Here is a 17,648-nt window from a genome sequence, read left to right as displayed (position 1 = left end):
ATAACCCGTATAGACATACAAGGAACTTTATGTTTAGCAGCGTGTCTGATATTTTAGTTCTTTACCCACAGATTCTGTCTATTGAATCGCAGTGGAGGGACATGCACAGATTGATTTTTGTCAGTACTAACGATTCAAGTTAAAATTCAATTTTTATTTTATATATTTTTTTACAATACATTCCTTTTCAAGATCAGGGCTTCACTTAGTGTTTCAGTGCCAGTTCAGTAAGTCTTGTGACTACAGTTAATCACTGCATAGTATTCAGTTCCTCAATGTTTGGGAATTTTCCTTCTAGCCAGACAAGTAAACAGCTGATGCATTATTACAAAATCTCTATTGAACCTTCCCCTCCCTACACCATTCTCTAATCTGGCAGGCTACATGCAAATTCTAGAGAGGTTGATTGTGTGTGGTGGTTGTGTTTTTTTGTTTTGTTTAAAAATACTAAAATAAATATTTTTCACAATTTTTATTTATTTATTTATTTGTTTGCTTTTATTTTTCCCTGGAAGTAGTGATTTTGTTGGGGTGCAAATGTTCCCTTGCAATTGAGAGATTAGAACGTTGTGCTAGTGTGTGAGAAATGAAAATAGGTTAGTCTCTTCCCATCACCGAAGCTAAATGAAATACAAAAAGTAAACAAGCTAAATGATGAAGAGGGCGGGGGAGACATAAGGTACTGGTAACTACACAAGGACCATTGTGTTAATGTAACTTTTTACCTTAAAATAGCCTTTTGAACTACCAGCTGGAGTAAGAGTCCTGTGCCAAGGGAAAACCCGTGGTGTACATAAAATCACTGCTTTGATGGCAGAGCAAAAAGTAGGGAAAGAGTATCCAAAGCATAAAGGGCTACTGTAGTGGTTGGCTTTCCACTGTCAATTGTACCTACCCATTAGTACATATTCTTTCTGCTTATACTTACATTTTTAATAAGGCTGTAGTATGTGTCATTAAACAGTGTCTGCTACGGTCTCCATACATTTGGTGACCAGTTGTTGACAGCAGGCATATTACTCCTGGGGGGATTCTGTGTCAAAAAATTAAAAATTCTGCAAAATTCTGCATATTCTATTTGTCAAAATAATGCAGTATAATCACACCAGTTTCAATTGTTTTGGTAATTTTATTTAAACTACAATACAGAAAAAAGTCACAGTAACTATTCAGCATTTCCTAAACACATGAAAGTTAAGTTACAAACACTAGGTAACTAATACCTTGCAATCGAATTATAATCCTGGAATTTGATTTAAATTACATTACAGATCACCAAACTGCCGCCCTCCCCCAAGTAGAATGTCATTTTAAATTGCTCAGACTTTCACACATAAAAGGCATACAGTTTTGCTAATCATTGTCCTGGGCCTGGCGGGGTACTTTGGTAAGTGCTTGGTTTTGATTGTCCTGACATTTTATTGACTGCTTGGTAAATGTTTTATTTGCCCTCAGTCTTTTTCTTTTTTTCCCCTTCTTTATAATATGTAAGTAAAATAAATCCTGAGCTGTAATCTAACTCCAATGTGCCACTTTCTCACAGGAGAAAAGTGAGAAAGCACATAGATATTCCTCACTGATTCCTGAACTGTCATTTATAAGGCTTTACGTCACTCTGGCAATGTAGAGGCCTTAAAACTCTTACAGGTTTTGTGCTCCTGCAGGAATTGACTGAGAATGGGAACAGTTAACAATAGGAACATTAACAATGTTACTAAGCAGGCAGGCTGCTACATTTCTGCCTGGGAGAAAGAGCTTTCCTTGTGCATAATAAAAAAACCTACCCCTCCATGCCCCCGGCGAGCCACAGTAGCAAGCGAGAGGGACAGAGTCTCTCTCGCACTTGTTGGCAGGCACGCATGCCCAGCCTCGCCCTCTGACTGTGATCAAGGTCTCCCCGGAGGCACACATGCATGCCCAGCCCCCCACAGTGACTTGCATTTTTGAGGGTGCCTGGGCTGCCAGGGAAGAGGCACATGTCCCACTGCAGATTTCTTTTGCACTTTTCTCTGCGGGGGGCACAGAAATATGCAGGCCATATGAATTGTGGGGGTGCAGAATTCTGTCAGGAGTAGCATATGCATAGGAAGTGAGCTTCTTATCTCCATATACCTGTACTCTCAGCTACTGTAAGCAGGTGGTTAAATGAAATATTATAATCCGAACAGATGAGCTGTACTGGTACTTTTTTTTTCTTAATATAGTGAAACATGGTTCACACTGGTTCAGGTGTTGCTGGAGGGAAATGGAAATGCTGCAAGAATCAAGCCCAAAGAGAGTTCATTTTGAACTCTACAAAATTATCCCACGCAGAGTAAGTGGGGAACGGGTGGAAATAAGGACACCAAATGTAAGCCCTAATGAAAGAAATGTGTCTGATTTTTTTAATTGAAAGCAATGGCTGAAACTCCATCTCTAAGTGTCTTGTTGGATATCCGTGTCACAGCTTGCATTATGGTATCAAATAGCATGTTACTAACAAGGGTCACTTTCAGGTGGCCTCAAATCACCTCTAACACCAGCCAAAGAATGAGGTGATGATTTTAGCCTTAACTTTGTGTGTTTCCTTTTTAAATGTATTTGTACCTTAAGATGAGAGATGGTGATGGGAATGAATCTTTTCTGTGAATGTGTATTGAGACCTCTTTAACATGCCATTAGCTTATTTTATCAGTGCAGCTGGCACATCTGTATACTAAGAGTGTTAGTGCTTGTACAAAGAAAATTGTACACAGTTGCTGTTTACTTGTAGCTTTCATAAGACATACAGACCTCTTTGTTATGTACTTTTGTGTACACAACCATCCTAACATATGTTGGCAGCTGTGGAGGAGAACTCTTAATGTGATGCAAAATAGAAGTTTTCAGTTCAAAGATCCTCCTCCTATTCAACAGGACTAAAGAGAGAGGGAGAGGATAGTCTTGTGACTAAAGCACAGCCTGTGAGTCAAGAAATCACTGCTCTGTTTCTAGCTGTGTCATGTACTTCTGGTATGATCTTGGCTCTTCACCCAATACCTCCATGCCTCAATTTCCCTGTCTATAGAAGTTAATACTTGCATCTCTCCTAATGGTGCTGAGACTTAACGGTTGTATAGTTCTTTGACTGATAAAGAATAGCATGCCCTGCATCAGCAATAATTCATATGCAGAGTGTTTAAAAATCTACACTGCAGACTATAGCATAGGTTATATGAGTTTATTATGCCAAGCATTCATCATATATGCTATAATTTTAGAAATGAGGCAATCTACAATTTTTTTATCCTACATCCATGTAACTGAGAGGAGAAAATATTTATATCTGTCTCATTAATGAGTAAAATTCAAAAAGTCTCTTAAAATAATTCACTGTAATAGTTCTTGTCTGTTCCCCTTTCCTGTACCCACTTCTAAATTTCTAAAAACATTCACCTACTCTGCATTTAAATGATTTGCCTGCACAATTCCACTTAATCTAAAAAGAGGCACTTTTGCTGTATATTGCTTAAAAAAAAAAAAAAAAACCTCAAACCACAATACCTAAATATTGAAATAGCTATATTTGTTTTTTCCCCTTATTTTGAAAATAACTTAATAGATCAGTGGTTCTCAACCTTTCCAGACTACTGTATTTCTTTCAGGAGTCTGATTTGTCTAGCATTTCCTCAGTTTCACCTCACTTAAAAACTTGGGCTTTGGCTTCAGCCCCATGCAGCAGGGCTTGGGCTTGGGCCTGGCGACCTATTAAAACAAACTTGCCCACAGTTTGAGAACCACTGATATAGAATATAGAACAGTATAAAAATGTTTGTGTGAAATTTTATTTTGTACTGAGTTTGCTAGTGCTTTTTATGTAGCCTGTTGTAAAACCAGGCAAATAGCTAGATGAGTTGATGTACCCCCCTGGAAGACCTCTACGTACCCCCAGGGGTACATGTACCCCTGCTTGAGAACCACTGGAATAGATTATTTAAACGGGGGGTAAAAGATTTTCTAGGCAGGTGCTTTGAATACCAAATTTAATTCCATTTAATTTCTTTTCCCCTTCAGCAAATAATTAAAAAAAAAATTGAATCAACATAGTCTAAACTTATTTGAACAAATATGTGTACTAGTTCCTAATTTAAATTACTGAAACCTTCACAGATTAATTACTTGAACTTGATAAAGTTCATAGTAACAATAAAGAATCCTTTGTAGTTTTGAATTTTCTAAAGCCTGCAACTTTAACTTTTTGGGAAAAATCTTTTTAAAAAACCTTACTTCAAATGTGTACTGCAAGGTATTTTTGAAAACCTTGTTAAAAATCACTGCACAAATTTTAAAAGGCAAGACAGGATGTTTTACAGCTAACCTTTGGTTGGGGGTGGGGGCTGGCACAGATTTTCAAATTTACCACTTTTCCAGATTTTTAATTGATTAAGCAGTGAAAAGACAAATAATTTCTCCAATCTTGTAAAACTGTGAAAGTTTTACATAGTTAACAAAAAGATTGGGCAAAAATAGTATGAAGTAGGTGGCATCCAAACATTAAAATCACTATAGCAGCCTTACAAAGTCCCAGGGATAGCGAGTAGTGCTTAATACTGTTTGGAGGAAAGGCTGCCAGACTTTCAGATGTCATCACATAACATCCGCATGTGAACTACAGAAATTGTTTACATGTAGAAGTAGTATTAGCTACAAATATATTCAATATTTTCCTAATACTATTTCTACATGTAAACAACTTCTGTAGTTCACACAGGGAAGTTATGTGGTGACAAATGGGACAGGGGTCCTCCATATGATTGTTGATGAGAGGGGAAGGGATTCAGAAGACAGTCTCCTAATGTGATCCACAAAAGGAAAGTCTGACAATGCCTGGTGTACAGCCCTGGTGCATGCTCTAAATTTGTGAAATAACCAACAGTAAAACCAGGCTGGAATGAAGTTTGTGTGGGAGAGATCAAGATGGCTTCTGATTAGTGTGATTTTTTTTTTTTTTTTTTTATTTTTTTTTTAATATTTGGTATCTTAAGGACCAACCAGTGTGGAATCAAATGCTGTATTACCAGCTTAGTTTTCTATTGGTGAATAATATTCATAGGTAGCCTTTGTGGTTGATAAGGTAATGAATCTGTGTTTGAACCCGGGCCACTATTTAGCAAAGCAAATCCCAGACCTTGGACCTGAAAAACATTTGCTCCCTGAAAGTATAGCCCTGTTCTTTTACTCATTTGCATCTTAATATTATGCCCCTCTTCTCCTGCATCCAAGAAAACGCTATGTTTCTTTTCCTTACAAATTGAAAGTACCCAGCAAGCAAAAAATCTATGGGATAGAAAGCATAAGTACTCATTCCTTTGTCCTGGCAACGTGAATCTGAAGCCAGTGTTAGAAATAAATTTATTACTATGACTGTAATGAACATTGTATCTTTAGTATTCTAATACTTTGCCCTAGCTAATGTTGTGTACATACCACAAATGGAAAAAACAATTCAGGCATTAACTGTATAAGTCTTTTTTTAACACGGTAAAAGCAGCAGTTTCATATATTCTTGATAACTTGATTGTATATCGCTTTGCGTAAAGACAACATGTTAGTTAACATGCTGTAGCATTTAAAATGTATTCAGACTATGGATGGAAAATGTTCCAAATGGCATGAAGTAGAGAGTCGGTGCAAAATAAATTGCACCTCCTTTGTAAAGCGCTTTGAAATCTAATTATGAAAAGCGAACATAAGAGCTAGGATAGAACAGGTCTGTTAATGTGTATATATTTGTATGGTTGTAAATAAGAAGTTTTAGTTTTAGAATTACTTTCACTACCAAATGAAGATATGTGAAGTTAATTTAGTAAACTAATATTCTGTTGTACTTCCCTAGGCCAGTGGTTTTCAACCTGTGGTCCGTGGACCACTGGGGGTCCGCAGACTGTCTAAGATTCCCAAAGGGGTCCACATCTCCATTCCAAATTTTAGGGGCCCACAAATGAAAAAAGGTTAAAAACCACTGCCCTAGGCTATTTTAACTTTTCTATGCATGAAAGTGCTTATGTGGCCCCATCACTATATTATTTGAACTCCAATTTTGGAATCTATGTAGTATTTAATACACAGACACTCTTTGTTAGTATGTTGACTCCTAATCCCTTAGTGACAGTGTAGTGACTCAGGGTGCTGAGAATAGACATGATCAAGAAAAATGTGCTTCTATTTAAAACTTGGAAGTGAATTCACTTTAGAGTAATCTTGAAGTTGGAGAAGAGACTGATTGGCTCTGGGGATTGGTAATGAGATACTTCTGGGTCACTCATTTAAATATAGTATGGGTGAAGATGACCAAACTTTTATTATTCCCTGTATAGCTGTTTGTGAATTGAGTCTAGTGGGATGCAATACACAAACCATAATCCTAGTTGGCATGAATTTTGTGGCCGCCTGTGCAACAGGAAAGGATTGAGGATTCATACAGAAGCTAAACTACGTTTGGGTGGGAAGTATGTCAGTACTGCGGCATAGTGGTGGGTGAAGAAACTCTCACTGTTATCTGTTCTTTGGATAGAGTGGATTTCGTTCTTCTGGGTTCTGGCACCTTTCATGAGCATTACATTATTTTTTTTAGAATCACTGTCTAGTACAGAAAAGTTTTAACTCCTAACGTGAAATCCTGGCCCTATTGAACTCAATGGGGACAGGTTTTCACCCCTAATCATTAAGTGGAACACTATATGGTAATATTAGCAGGTAGATGAAAAGAGCTGTTAAATCAGCAGAATTTTTAAACAATAAAAATTACCAGTTTTGAGACTTTCCTAGTCTTTCAACACACAATATTTGATGGTTAGAATCTTATTCTGAAACTGTTTAAATTCCAAACAATGCCCCCAGTTCTGTCTTCAATAAGCAAGCACCACTTCTATTGAATTCAGTGGGAGTTCCACAAGTGTAGCTGCAAGTAGAAACATTGGTGTTCTTCATGCCCTTATCATGATTCATGGACTTTCTATTTTTACTTATTTTCCCTGAGAGGTTTTTTTTGTGTGCAGTGAGCAGATGGGTATGTAGATATTAGTTAAAGCAATTATTAGCACCACACACTAGGATGACTCCTTTACAAAACTGCCAAAATGTCATTTACTTGGCTCTGTTGTGCTGTGGAAGGGAGGAGGAGGAGTGGTGCACCACTTCTCAAAGCTGATTGGCAGGACTGTACAGTGAAACTTGAAAAGACCATGTTTCTTTCCATTTCTAACCAGATAAGAAGACTTTCAGTTTTCCAGATTCAGGTCCATTGTGGTCTGTTCTCTGAACAGTAAATCTACTTCCTTGCCTTGAAGAAGTGAGCCAGTAAATTGTCAGAAGACTATTGCTTTTCCTGCTACCATTGCCAAAATTTAAAGCGGAGTTTTGAAATAATCTGGAATAACATAGCTCTTAACATTTTGCCTTACTACTTTCTTTACCTCCCCTCCAATTATCTGTGTATAGTGCTAATGTATTGTGTACATATCCTCATATACACACTCCAGTTTTTCACATTGGGAATGGTAACAGCTTTGTTTTGATCAAGAATTCACCAAAAATTAGGAAGAGAAGGTTAAATTTCAACCATAAGAAGCTAAACATTTTAGACATCTTCCAGAGCCGAGTTGAACTGCATGCACTAAAGGTAGTGCACTTTTGCACCAATCTGAGTTATTTGTTTTGGCAGTTAAAATTTTCAGTCTTAGTTGTGGGATTAACAAAGAGAAGTTGATTAACTGGTGTCACTAGTTCAAGGGCATGTAGTAATAACTACACTACTATCATGAATTCAGATCATTGTTAGCTTCTCCATCACCATGATCCTGAGCCATCTTCTGTTTAGCTAATGTAATGACCTTTCTAGTTCCTTCAAGGCTTAGAATCTTATTTCTTTTTGCAGATGTGGGGGTACTGTTGGTGCAATTCTGACATGTCCACTAGAAGTTGTGAAAACACGGCTGCAGTCCTCCTCTGTTACTCTCTACATCTCTGAAGTTCATCTCAGCACTGTGAATGGTGCTAGTGTCAATCGAGTAACTAGAGTATCTCCTGGACCTCTCCATTGTTTGAAGTGAGTATTATCTGCATGTTCCTGTTCTTCTGATCCTTTTTAATTTTCATGGGGTATTATTGTTTTTTCTTTAGAGATAATGTCAGACAACCCCTAACTTTTTGCCATCTAAAACAGTTGATTTGTGCATTGAGGTTTTTGAATGTAAGTTCTTTACAATGTAGTCAGGCTACAGTCTCCGCTCCATGTAACATTTGGTCACGCTGTGAGAGAATAAGATCAGACTGGAACTTCAGCCCCAGAAGAGCTGATTCTTATACCTAAGGAATGCCAAATATACAGAATGCTCCTAAATATGCATTTTATTTTCATGACATTATGTTCGCACAAGAATGTTTTCAATGACCTCGCTAGCCAGTCAGAACCCCTGTTTCCATGTAATTTTTCAGATGACTTTGATAGCCAAAGAGCTTCTGACCTAGGGAGGAGTCCAGGACCCTAATACAACATGACTTGGAAACATGGTTATCCCTTGTCCTTTCTCCTCTGCTTATCTCTGATAACCAAAAACTTCATGGTGGTTAGAGAGCAGCTGAAGAATCTCTACCCTGCTTCTATCAAGATCTGGAAAGCTGCTATTCAATTTCCCAACACTTTCTGTTATATATTATTGAGGTTGCCTGACACTTCCCTTTCTATGATCCTGTTTTCACTTGCTTACAACTTTGCAAAATTTTAACTACTTGTGCTGAAATTTTCCACACTTGGGTGTCTGTCTCAGGCTGGGAAAAATATGTTGTTTTGCACACGTTAAAAAAAAATCTGGTGAACTTTTCTAGCGACCTCACGTTGTGGAGCAAGAACTTCAAATTTGGTAGGGAATGGGTGGCATTTGTGTCAAGGATGTGCCTTAAATTTATTACTTTAAATTTCAGAATAGCAGTAATTTTGTATTCCTGCCTACAAATCAGTTTATCAAAAGATGGATATATGTACCTGAAAGGGATCATACCCGGAAGGTTCCACTCTTTTAGCAAGAAAGCCCAAGTTCTGAATGAACAAATAGGGTGAAACAACATAGGACCCAAACTCTGAATCTAACCTCTCGGGCAGCAGACTAGGCTCTAGCATCAAGTGGTGGTGCTGCTGCTATTGGATGGATAATAGCAATGTTCCAGTTTGATAGACTGGGCCTCTGATACTGTCCAGTTGTTAATTATTTTATAAATGAATGATGTTCCTTCCCTGATTGTTGGTCTACACATTACAGGTGAAACTCTAGCTTCATTGAAGACCGTGGGAGTCTTGCCACTGACTTCAGTGAGGCCAGAATTTCACCCTTCATGTCCTAGGCTAGTAACAGATAGGCTGCATCTAAATCTTACTCCTGGGGACATTCTGTGCCAAAAAATTAAAAATTCGGCACACAATATTTTAAAATTCTGCTAAATTGTGCAAATCTTATTTGTCAAAATAACACTATATGTAATCAAACCAGTTTTCAGTTTATTTTGGTAATTTATTTCAAAATATCTGTCAGCAAGTATGTCTTTAACAATACACACAAATTCCCCCAGAAGTAGAGAGTTAAAAAAAACACGACAACCCAGTTCCTGTTTCTCTGCTCCCTTTCTCCCTGCCCTCCCCACCCCCCCAAGCCCAGCTACGGTGCCCCCCCAGCCAGTACACCCACACACCACTCTTCCCCCAGAGCTCAGCCGTGGGGTCCCCCTTTGCCCAGATACCTGCACCCCCTCTCCCTCCGAGCCCAGCTATGGGACCCGCCCCCCCCAGAGCCCAGATACTCATGCCCAGGGATCCAGAGGGAGAAACAGCCAGATGCTTGGTCCCAGGCTTGCATGGAGTTTCCTGCGCACCGCCATCTCCTTCTCTCAGTGTGTGCTGGGAACTACAGCTTCCAGGAATGCTCTAGCTCCCTTCCCATCCCACCTGCAGTGTCTTCTATGTGTGAGCTGGGCTCTGCTGGGTCCAGTGGCCCTAGTGGTGGCCAGCAGCACTGCAGCCCGTTTCTGTGCGGGAAAGGAAATTCTGCACACACAGAATTCTGCAAAATTCTTCATTGCACAGTGGTGCAGAATTCCTCCAGGAGTAAAATCTAGAGCTTTCAGCTTCTTAGGTGGGTTATGTGGCAGAGTCTCAATTTAAGGATAATTCCATGGAAAAGTTGTAATTGACGCTAATGTTCATAAGTTGCATAGAACAATTCTGGGACTGGGAAGCGATGAACTGCTGTCCTCTGTAAAGCCTTGCAACCTGACCTGAACCCAATGGTATCCGACTATCAGTATTGTGATTGGGTTGGGTCAGGTCATCTCTGATCATCTGCTCTTGCCTGTGGGCTCGCCATAGTGGCAGCTGCATGCCCCACTCCTGCCAGCTGCCACTTGCTCATTGTGCTTTAGATGTGCTGTGGAGTGAGTGCCTCTCACTCCGTAGCGCGCACACGGTGCAGTGACGTGTCAGTGGCAGCCAGGAGCAAAGCACACAGCTGCCACTATGCCAACCCCCCAGGCAGGAGGTGTTTGGAGACAGATTGCGGCCTTAAGGTGTGGGGAGCGGGAAGGCCCCAGCAGGCTGAGCCCCAAGGTCGTGCAGGTTCGGGGGAAGGCTATTGAGTTTGGGTTGGTCTGAAAATGTCTCGACACTCTTGGATCAGGTACGGGTTGGTTGTGCTCAGGTCAGTGTTGGGTCCAGCTTGGGCTTTAAAATTAGGCTTGTGCAGAGCTCTAGTGCTGTAGTCTTTTCTCTTAGCACCTTGAGAAGGTGGGCAAAGGAGTGTTAAGTGGGAGACCCACAAAAGATTGTTCCTGTCTTGTACCTCTGAGATATTTCAACAAACCCGTTTCTGACAATTTAGTACATCTGAAGTCTCGTGAGTCTGAGATGTCAATCCTAGAGCATCCATCAGTAGAAGGAATTATATAAAATATATACATAGCCAAGCTAAGAATATGGTTAAATTTAATTGAGTTCACTCTGTCAAGCAATATGACAATATTTACAAACTACTCAGCTCAATTTTCAAAAGAACCTCCATGTCTAACGTGTACTTTTAAATAGTTTAGTATCTGCACGTATACAGCTGATAGATTCTACATGTCCATAACCCATTGCTCCCAATGAGTTTTGTGGATGTGACAAACCGTATCATAGGCAAACTACTTTTTGACTATCAATTGCATAGCTATTAGCAATGCAATTTTTTTCACATTGTCGTTCAAAGAGTTAGCCTCCTCTTTTGTTTGCTGTCAGCAATTAAGTTAATGCAGTAGTTCTTATGTGCTTTACATGAGCTTGCTTCTCTTTAGAACAGTGGTTCTCAACCAAAGGTCCAAGCAGGTTTCAAGGGATCCTCCAAGCAGGGCCAGTGTTAGAATCGCTGGGGGCCAGGGCAGAAAGCCAAAGCCCCACCTTATGGGGCTGAAGCCTGGGGCCCTGAGGCCCGCCACCTCGGGCTGAAGCCAAAGCCTGAGCATCTTAGCTTCACAGTTCCCCCTGTGGCAAGGGGCCCCGGGCAATTGCCCTGCTTGTACCCCTTAATGCCAGCCCTGGCTTTTATACACAGAAAATCAGTTGTCATGGCACAGCTGATCCGTGGAGTTTTTATAGCACGTTTAGGGAAGGGGGCTCAGAAAGAAAAAGGTTGAGAACCCCTGCTTTAGAACATGTTGGAACTTATCCTGATCTATATGGAATAAAATGTAAAAATTGTTGCCAAAGTTAAAATGGATAATAGCAGATTTTTAAAGGGTACCTTAAAGTGCAATCAGTACTGGAATAATTTGGGTTACATTTTATAGATATATCAATTCAATTTAGCATACTTAGTTTCTTTTTGTGCCTGACACACACAACTAGTGAACTTGGAGCCTCATTTGTGATTTCATATATTTAATAAACCTAGGTATGTTTGTTCTTGAGCCTGATTGCCCCAAGAAAGCACCAGTGTATACTGGAGCTTGTTTATGTGTTGTCAGAAGTCTTCAGACATTAAAATATTTAACATGTGGTTACTTTTCTTTTATTTAAAATTTCCTTCTAGTTTTAGGGGTTGATTTCTGTCTTCTGTTCTGCTAGCATGCTATGTCTGGCAGACATAAAGTCTGATTATTATCTGACACCTGTGGGGAAAAAAACTGGTGTAACGCAGTTGCTCAATACAGTTACTTGTGAGTTAAGTGACATCAGATGCAGATTACTCTTGGGGGAATTCTTCACCACTGCGCATGTGCAGAATTTATGTCCCCTGCAGATTTCTTTGCTTCCCCGCAGAAAAAGGAAATCCACAAGAGCAGTCATGCGACCCTCCCCAGCAATATGTTTCAGGTGCCCAGGGCAGCCAGCACAGAGGTAAATCACTGTGGGGAAGGGGGCTGGACTGGGGAAGACCCAGCTGGTGACTTCAACTCTGCCCCGGGCTCAGCTGCTAGTCCCAGCTGGGCTGGGGAGGACAGGACTTCCTCTTCCCCTGCATGGCATCTGGGGCCATGTCAGACCCACTTCCAGATTTCTTCCCCAGCTGTAGGAAGCTCTTCAAACTCCTTCCCCCTCCCTCCCGCATGCTTCTTGCACCCATCGCTCCTCAGCTGCAGGGGGAGGGATCATTGTACAAGGAGCTGCTGCCCCATCTGCCCAACCCCCATGCATCCAGACCTCCTCAAACCCAGACCCTCCTGCCTAGCCTCACTCCCTCCTCCCACACTCAGAACCCCCCGACGAGCCCCACTCCCCCTGCATCTGGACCACCACAATGAGCCACCCAGACCCCACCCTACCGAGCCCCAACCACCTGCACCTGGATCTCCATGCCACTGAGCCCCACTCCCCCAACATCTGGATCCCCCCACTGTGGCCCCCACACCCAGACCCCCTGCTGAGCTCTATCCCCCCCCACTGAGCCCCAATCACCTTCATCTGGACCCCCCTGCAAAGTAACATTACCATTGCACCCAGAACCTCCCAACAAGCCCCTGTGCACCCAGAACCCCCACCCAGAACCCTCTCAATCCACATCTGGACACCCCCAACACTAAGCCCCTCCACACTTGGATCCTGCCTTGCTGAGCCTGCCTGCCCATACCTGGTGCACCTAGCACAGAGGGGCAGGGCCCTGGAGCGTTTCTGAGGCAGGCCCTGTCCTTGCACTGTGTCAGGGTTTGGTGCAGCTCACTGCTGACTCTGTGTCCTGGGGGGCGGGGTGGGAGGTGCACAGTGATCTCCCACCTCTGTGCAGCCAGTGGCCTGTGCTTCCCAATGCCATGCTGGAGCCTCCACATTTATTTGACAAATTTTGCAGAATTTTAAAATATTGTGTGCAGAATTTTTAATTTTTTGGCACAGAATGCCCTCAGGAGTAGCAGATGCATAGGTTGTGATGTCAAGAAGTTCTGTGCACCCTCAATGTTCATTGTCTTCTGTACTTTACAGCAGTTGTTCTCAACCTTATTTTTTTTTTTTTTTTTTTTTTTTTTTCTTAAAAAATTTTAATTGGAGGTGTGGACCATGTTGGAAATCTGTTATCTGTATATATAGTTGAATTCTTCCATCAGTGTTCAGTCTGTCTTTTGCACACACCCCTTAGAATGGTCCGTGGGCCACAGGTTGAGAACCGCTGCCTTACATAATGAGCCCATAGTGCCACAGTTACTCAAGGTCTCTGCTAAAATTTGAAAGTACTATAAATATTGAAACTTTGCCTTTAGCTTTAGTTTTGCTAGTAACTCATATTTTGTGGGATTGTTCACTCTGCTTTTGTAAACCTCATCTGGCTGGATGTTAAGAGATACAGTCAACTTGAAATCTAATTCATTTTTTTTAAATTGGGTTACAAGTAGTTTAAGTTATTATAACTGTCCCTGAGTATCCTTGCCACTTTTACCTTTTGTCTTCCAATTTTAAGTTGTTGTTAGTTTGTTTGTTTGTTTGTTTGTTTGTTTGTTTGTTTGTTTGTTTGTTTGTTTGTTTGTTGTTTTTGGGTTTTTTTCTCTCCCCGATTGCTATGTGAAAAGCCCCCACAAACAATGCGGAAAACTGACAAACTGTGTTCAAGGAAACAGTAAAACTGACTAGATACAATGTGATGTCAATTGCATAAGTTAAACAACAAATAATAATGAAATATTTCCTTCCCCCCATTTCAATGATTATTATCTTAGGGTTACAAATAACTGTAGTGGGTAGTTAAAATTTTCAGAAAGAAATGTGAGTTAAGTTGACAATATTCCTTAAAGGTCATCCCTGATGTAGCTCTGTAAAATTTGCTTTTTACCAAAATATTTTAAGCTGATTTTTATCAATGGATGACGAGCAATTTGAATCTAGCTTTAGTTATTGTTTGTCCAAATGCAACCTTTTCCCACTGGGTGTGTGTATATGTGTATATATAAGTAATTGAATTTAGACTCCCAGGATAGCTCTCCAGAGATCCTATTGTTGCTCTCCTCAGATGAAAGCCTGAGTAAAAGCCACAGAAGCACTACTGAGTGGAAATTTAAAGAGATATTGTCAACTTTATTAATTTTTTAAAATTAACCAAAAAAAAAAATTCAGTTTCTGATGGGACATCCTTTTAAAATAGTATGCTGTTCTTGATTTGTATTCAAGTAGTATCTACACACACAGTGAGGCAGTTCCTGTCCTACAGAGCTGACAGTTTTAAATGGATAAAGGATAGGAAGGGAATACAGGCACAGAGAGGTAAAGTGACTTCCCCAAGGTTACAGAGCAAGTTGACGGAAGTCATTGAACCCAGCTCTCCTGATTCCCCATCTTATGCTATATCCACTAAACTATTCTGCCTACCAACATGCTATGTGGTGGGATTTTTTTTTAAATAATCCTGTTGCCAGTTTATAGTGGATTTCTTGTTAATATTTATAAGGGTCCCTTATGCAGAGGAATGACGAAGGCCCTGATTCTGCATTTTGCTCTTTGGGCAGACCCCCTGCACCTGTGCAGTGCCCCATTGGCTTCAGTGGGACTCTCTACAGGAGTAAGGGTCTGTCTGTACAGATGAGATTGCAGAACCTGGCCCTGAGTATACAGGCAAAACCATGACTTGCTCAAATGCATGAAGTAAACAAACTAAAAAAGGAGAGAAATGTGTGTAGTCTTTTTCTTTTAGCGGCTATAACCTATTCAGACAGAAGTATGTTTTTCTCAAATTCATGATGTCCTTTAAATGCAACTAGCATGGCTGACCTTGTGTTGTGAAAAAATTAATCAGAATCATGTACAAACTAATCTTATATCTACACCCCTGCCTGACACTCTACAGATCTTCCCAGGCTGCTGCTGCTGTAAGAGGCAGCCATAGAGGCCAATGCATATGTGCCTCCTCTCCCTGAGGTTCCAGGTTATCTCATCAGCAAGGATGGGGCTTCCTATTAGAACCTAGGGTGGGGAGGGGCGGGAGAACATGGCCTCATCTCACAGATGAGATTAAAATAAAATAGCTTATGTATTGATTTTAAATAACTGGTTAACTCCTTGTGACTCTATCTTTCAGCAAGTGAGGCCAATCATGCTGTAGGCTAAAATCCTGCCATCTGTCCTTTACTGATGAATGTGTGCAGAGCCACTTCAGGGGGACTTTGCATGACCACAAGTGTTGGTCCATGAAGATCAGCTTGTAGGAATAGAAACTTGGAATAAATCCTTCAATGTGTTTGGAAATTCTTTTAACATGGCAAATTTGTTTAAGTATATGTTGTTGTAGTGGTTTGCAAAGTATTTTTGGAAAGTGGCTAGCACTCCAGTCATTTCAGTTGAGCACTTAAGAGATTGTGAAATCACATCTAACCTACTCCTGGGGAAATTCTGTGGAACACACACACCCCCACCCCTACCCCGGCAGAATGCCTATGTTTCCCTGCAGAAAACATCAGGAAAGCGCAATTGCCCCTCCTAACAGGCGAGGCACACGGGGTTACCTGCCACTCTCCCTGCCCCCCTTCATTTCTGCAAGTGCACAGATGCCTAGCTGAAGGAGGCTGTGTCTGGGCTCTGCTGACTCTGCAGCTGAACGCTGCCTCCTGGGTCCTAGTGTCAGTCATGTTCCGCTTCTGGATGCTGGGAGCCTTCCTGTTTTCTGTGCAACAGTGAGTGCCCATGGTGGGGCTAGGAAGGGAGTGGGGGAGGAGGAGGAAGTGTGGGGAAGAGGCAGTGGGGAAGGAAGAGGGGGGTGAAATGGGGCAAGGGGAGGGGAATGTGGGAGTGAGGGGAGGGGGATGGGGCATGAGGCAGTGGGAGAGGGGAATGAGATGGGGAAGAAAAGGAGACGGGAATCGCGGGGGGAAGCAGGAACCCAGCATGCAGTGTCCCCTCGGCAGCAGCTGGGGTCTCCCCGTTAAGAGGCCCATTGAACAGTCACCCTGACAAACCCTATCCCCCTACACCTGGATCCCCGGATGAATCTTGCACACCCAGACCCACACCCCACTGAGCCTCAACCAGCTGCACCTGGACCCCCACCCCATCAAGTCCTACTCCCCTAGCACCCAGACCCCTCCACTGAGCCCCCCAGACTCCTTGCCAGTCCCCATGACCCCACACCCAGACCCCCCCACTGAGCCCCCACACCCATATCCCCCCTGCTGAACCCCATCTCCCCACACCAGACCCCCCTCAAGCCCCAACCACTCTCACCTGGCTCCCCTGCAGAGACCCATTGTCCCTGCACCTTCAACCCCCTCAATGAGCACTTGTGCACCCAGACCCCCCAACGAGCCACCCGCACTGAAATAGCCTACACAGGAACCTCTCACACCACACCTGGATCCCCCCACACTAAGCCCCTCCACACTTGGATCGTACTGGGCTGAGCCTGCCCACCCACACCTAATTTGCCTGGATTTGCAGAATTTTAAAATACTGTGTGCATAATTTTTATTTTTTTGGCACAGAAATTTAAATTTTTTGGTGCAGAATTTCCACAAGAGTACTAACTGTTTTGGGCATGAAGCTGAAATGTTGTCAAACATCTAGGAATGCTCATATACCTCATAACCAAGAGGTATTGTGATTATATAATGCCATTATAACTTTATGGAACACAGATGCTTATTTTTATAAACTTTTTATCTAAATTTTGGGTTCTGTTCTGCAGCAGAAGTTGGGTGATTAGATAGCAAGGGTGAAAAATTGGGAAAGGGGGTGGCGGGTAATAGGCACCTATATAAGACAAAGCCCTAAGTATTGGGACGGTCCCCATAAAATCGGGACATCTGGTCACCCTAACCAGAAGAGTGTGATGGAGTGGACACACTTGCTCAGAATTTGACTGTTTTCAAATGTTGGTATTCAGAATACATTTGAAATCCACTTGAGCATTGTACTTAGTCTAACCATGCACATTCAACTAATCTTTTGAAACCTTTCCAGACAGGGGCATTTTACGCAACAGTTGAGTTTGCAGAATTGACTAATTCTCTTGTTGTTAACCTGGATGTCAGTTTTGAACAGGAAATGTGCCTGAAAAGTGTTGTCTATATTGAACGGCATATCTAAACTGATAAGCTTGATGTCCTATATTGCAACATCGAGTTGGCAGTTAAAAAAAATATTTTAAAATGTGAACCTCCAGGGGGGATTGCAGTGGCTCTGAGGTTATACTTGCATCTTC

The 17,648-nt window shown here is 41.7% G+C and overlaps 1 protein-coding gene across 1 annotated transcript in view; it reads left to right on the top strand.

The window, feature by feature from the left end:
• Window positions 1-17,648, top strand: part of SLC25A36 (solute carrier family 25 member 36) — a 61,865-nt gene that overhangs the window by 16,174 nt on the left and 28,043 nt on the right. The window contains exon 2 of the mRNA XM_024202868.3: window positions 7,895-8,065. Within this exon, the coding sequence (XP_024058636.2) occupies window positions 7,895-8,065 (171 nt within the window). The remainder of the gene's footprint in view (window positions 1-7,894; window positions 8,066-17,648) is intronic.

Source organism: Terrapene carolina, unplaced genomic scaffold (assembly GCF_002925995.2).
Source record: "Terrapene carolina triunguis isolate 2854851 unplaced genomic scaffold, T_m_triunguis-2.0 Scaffold88, whole genome shotgun sequence".
In the NCBI taxonomy this organism is placed as follows: domain Eukaryota; kingdom Metazoa; phylum Chordata; order Testudines; family Emydidae; genus Terrapene; species Terrapene triunguis.
The sequence above is the reverse complement of the archived record's forward strand: the minus strand, read 5'-3'. Positions and strand labels throughout refer to the sequence as shown.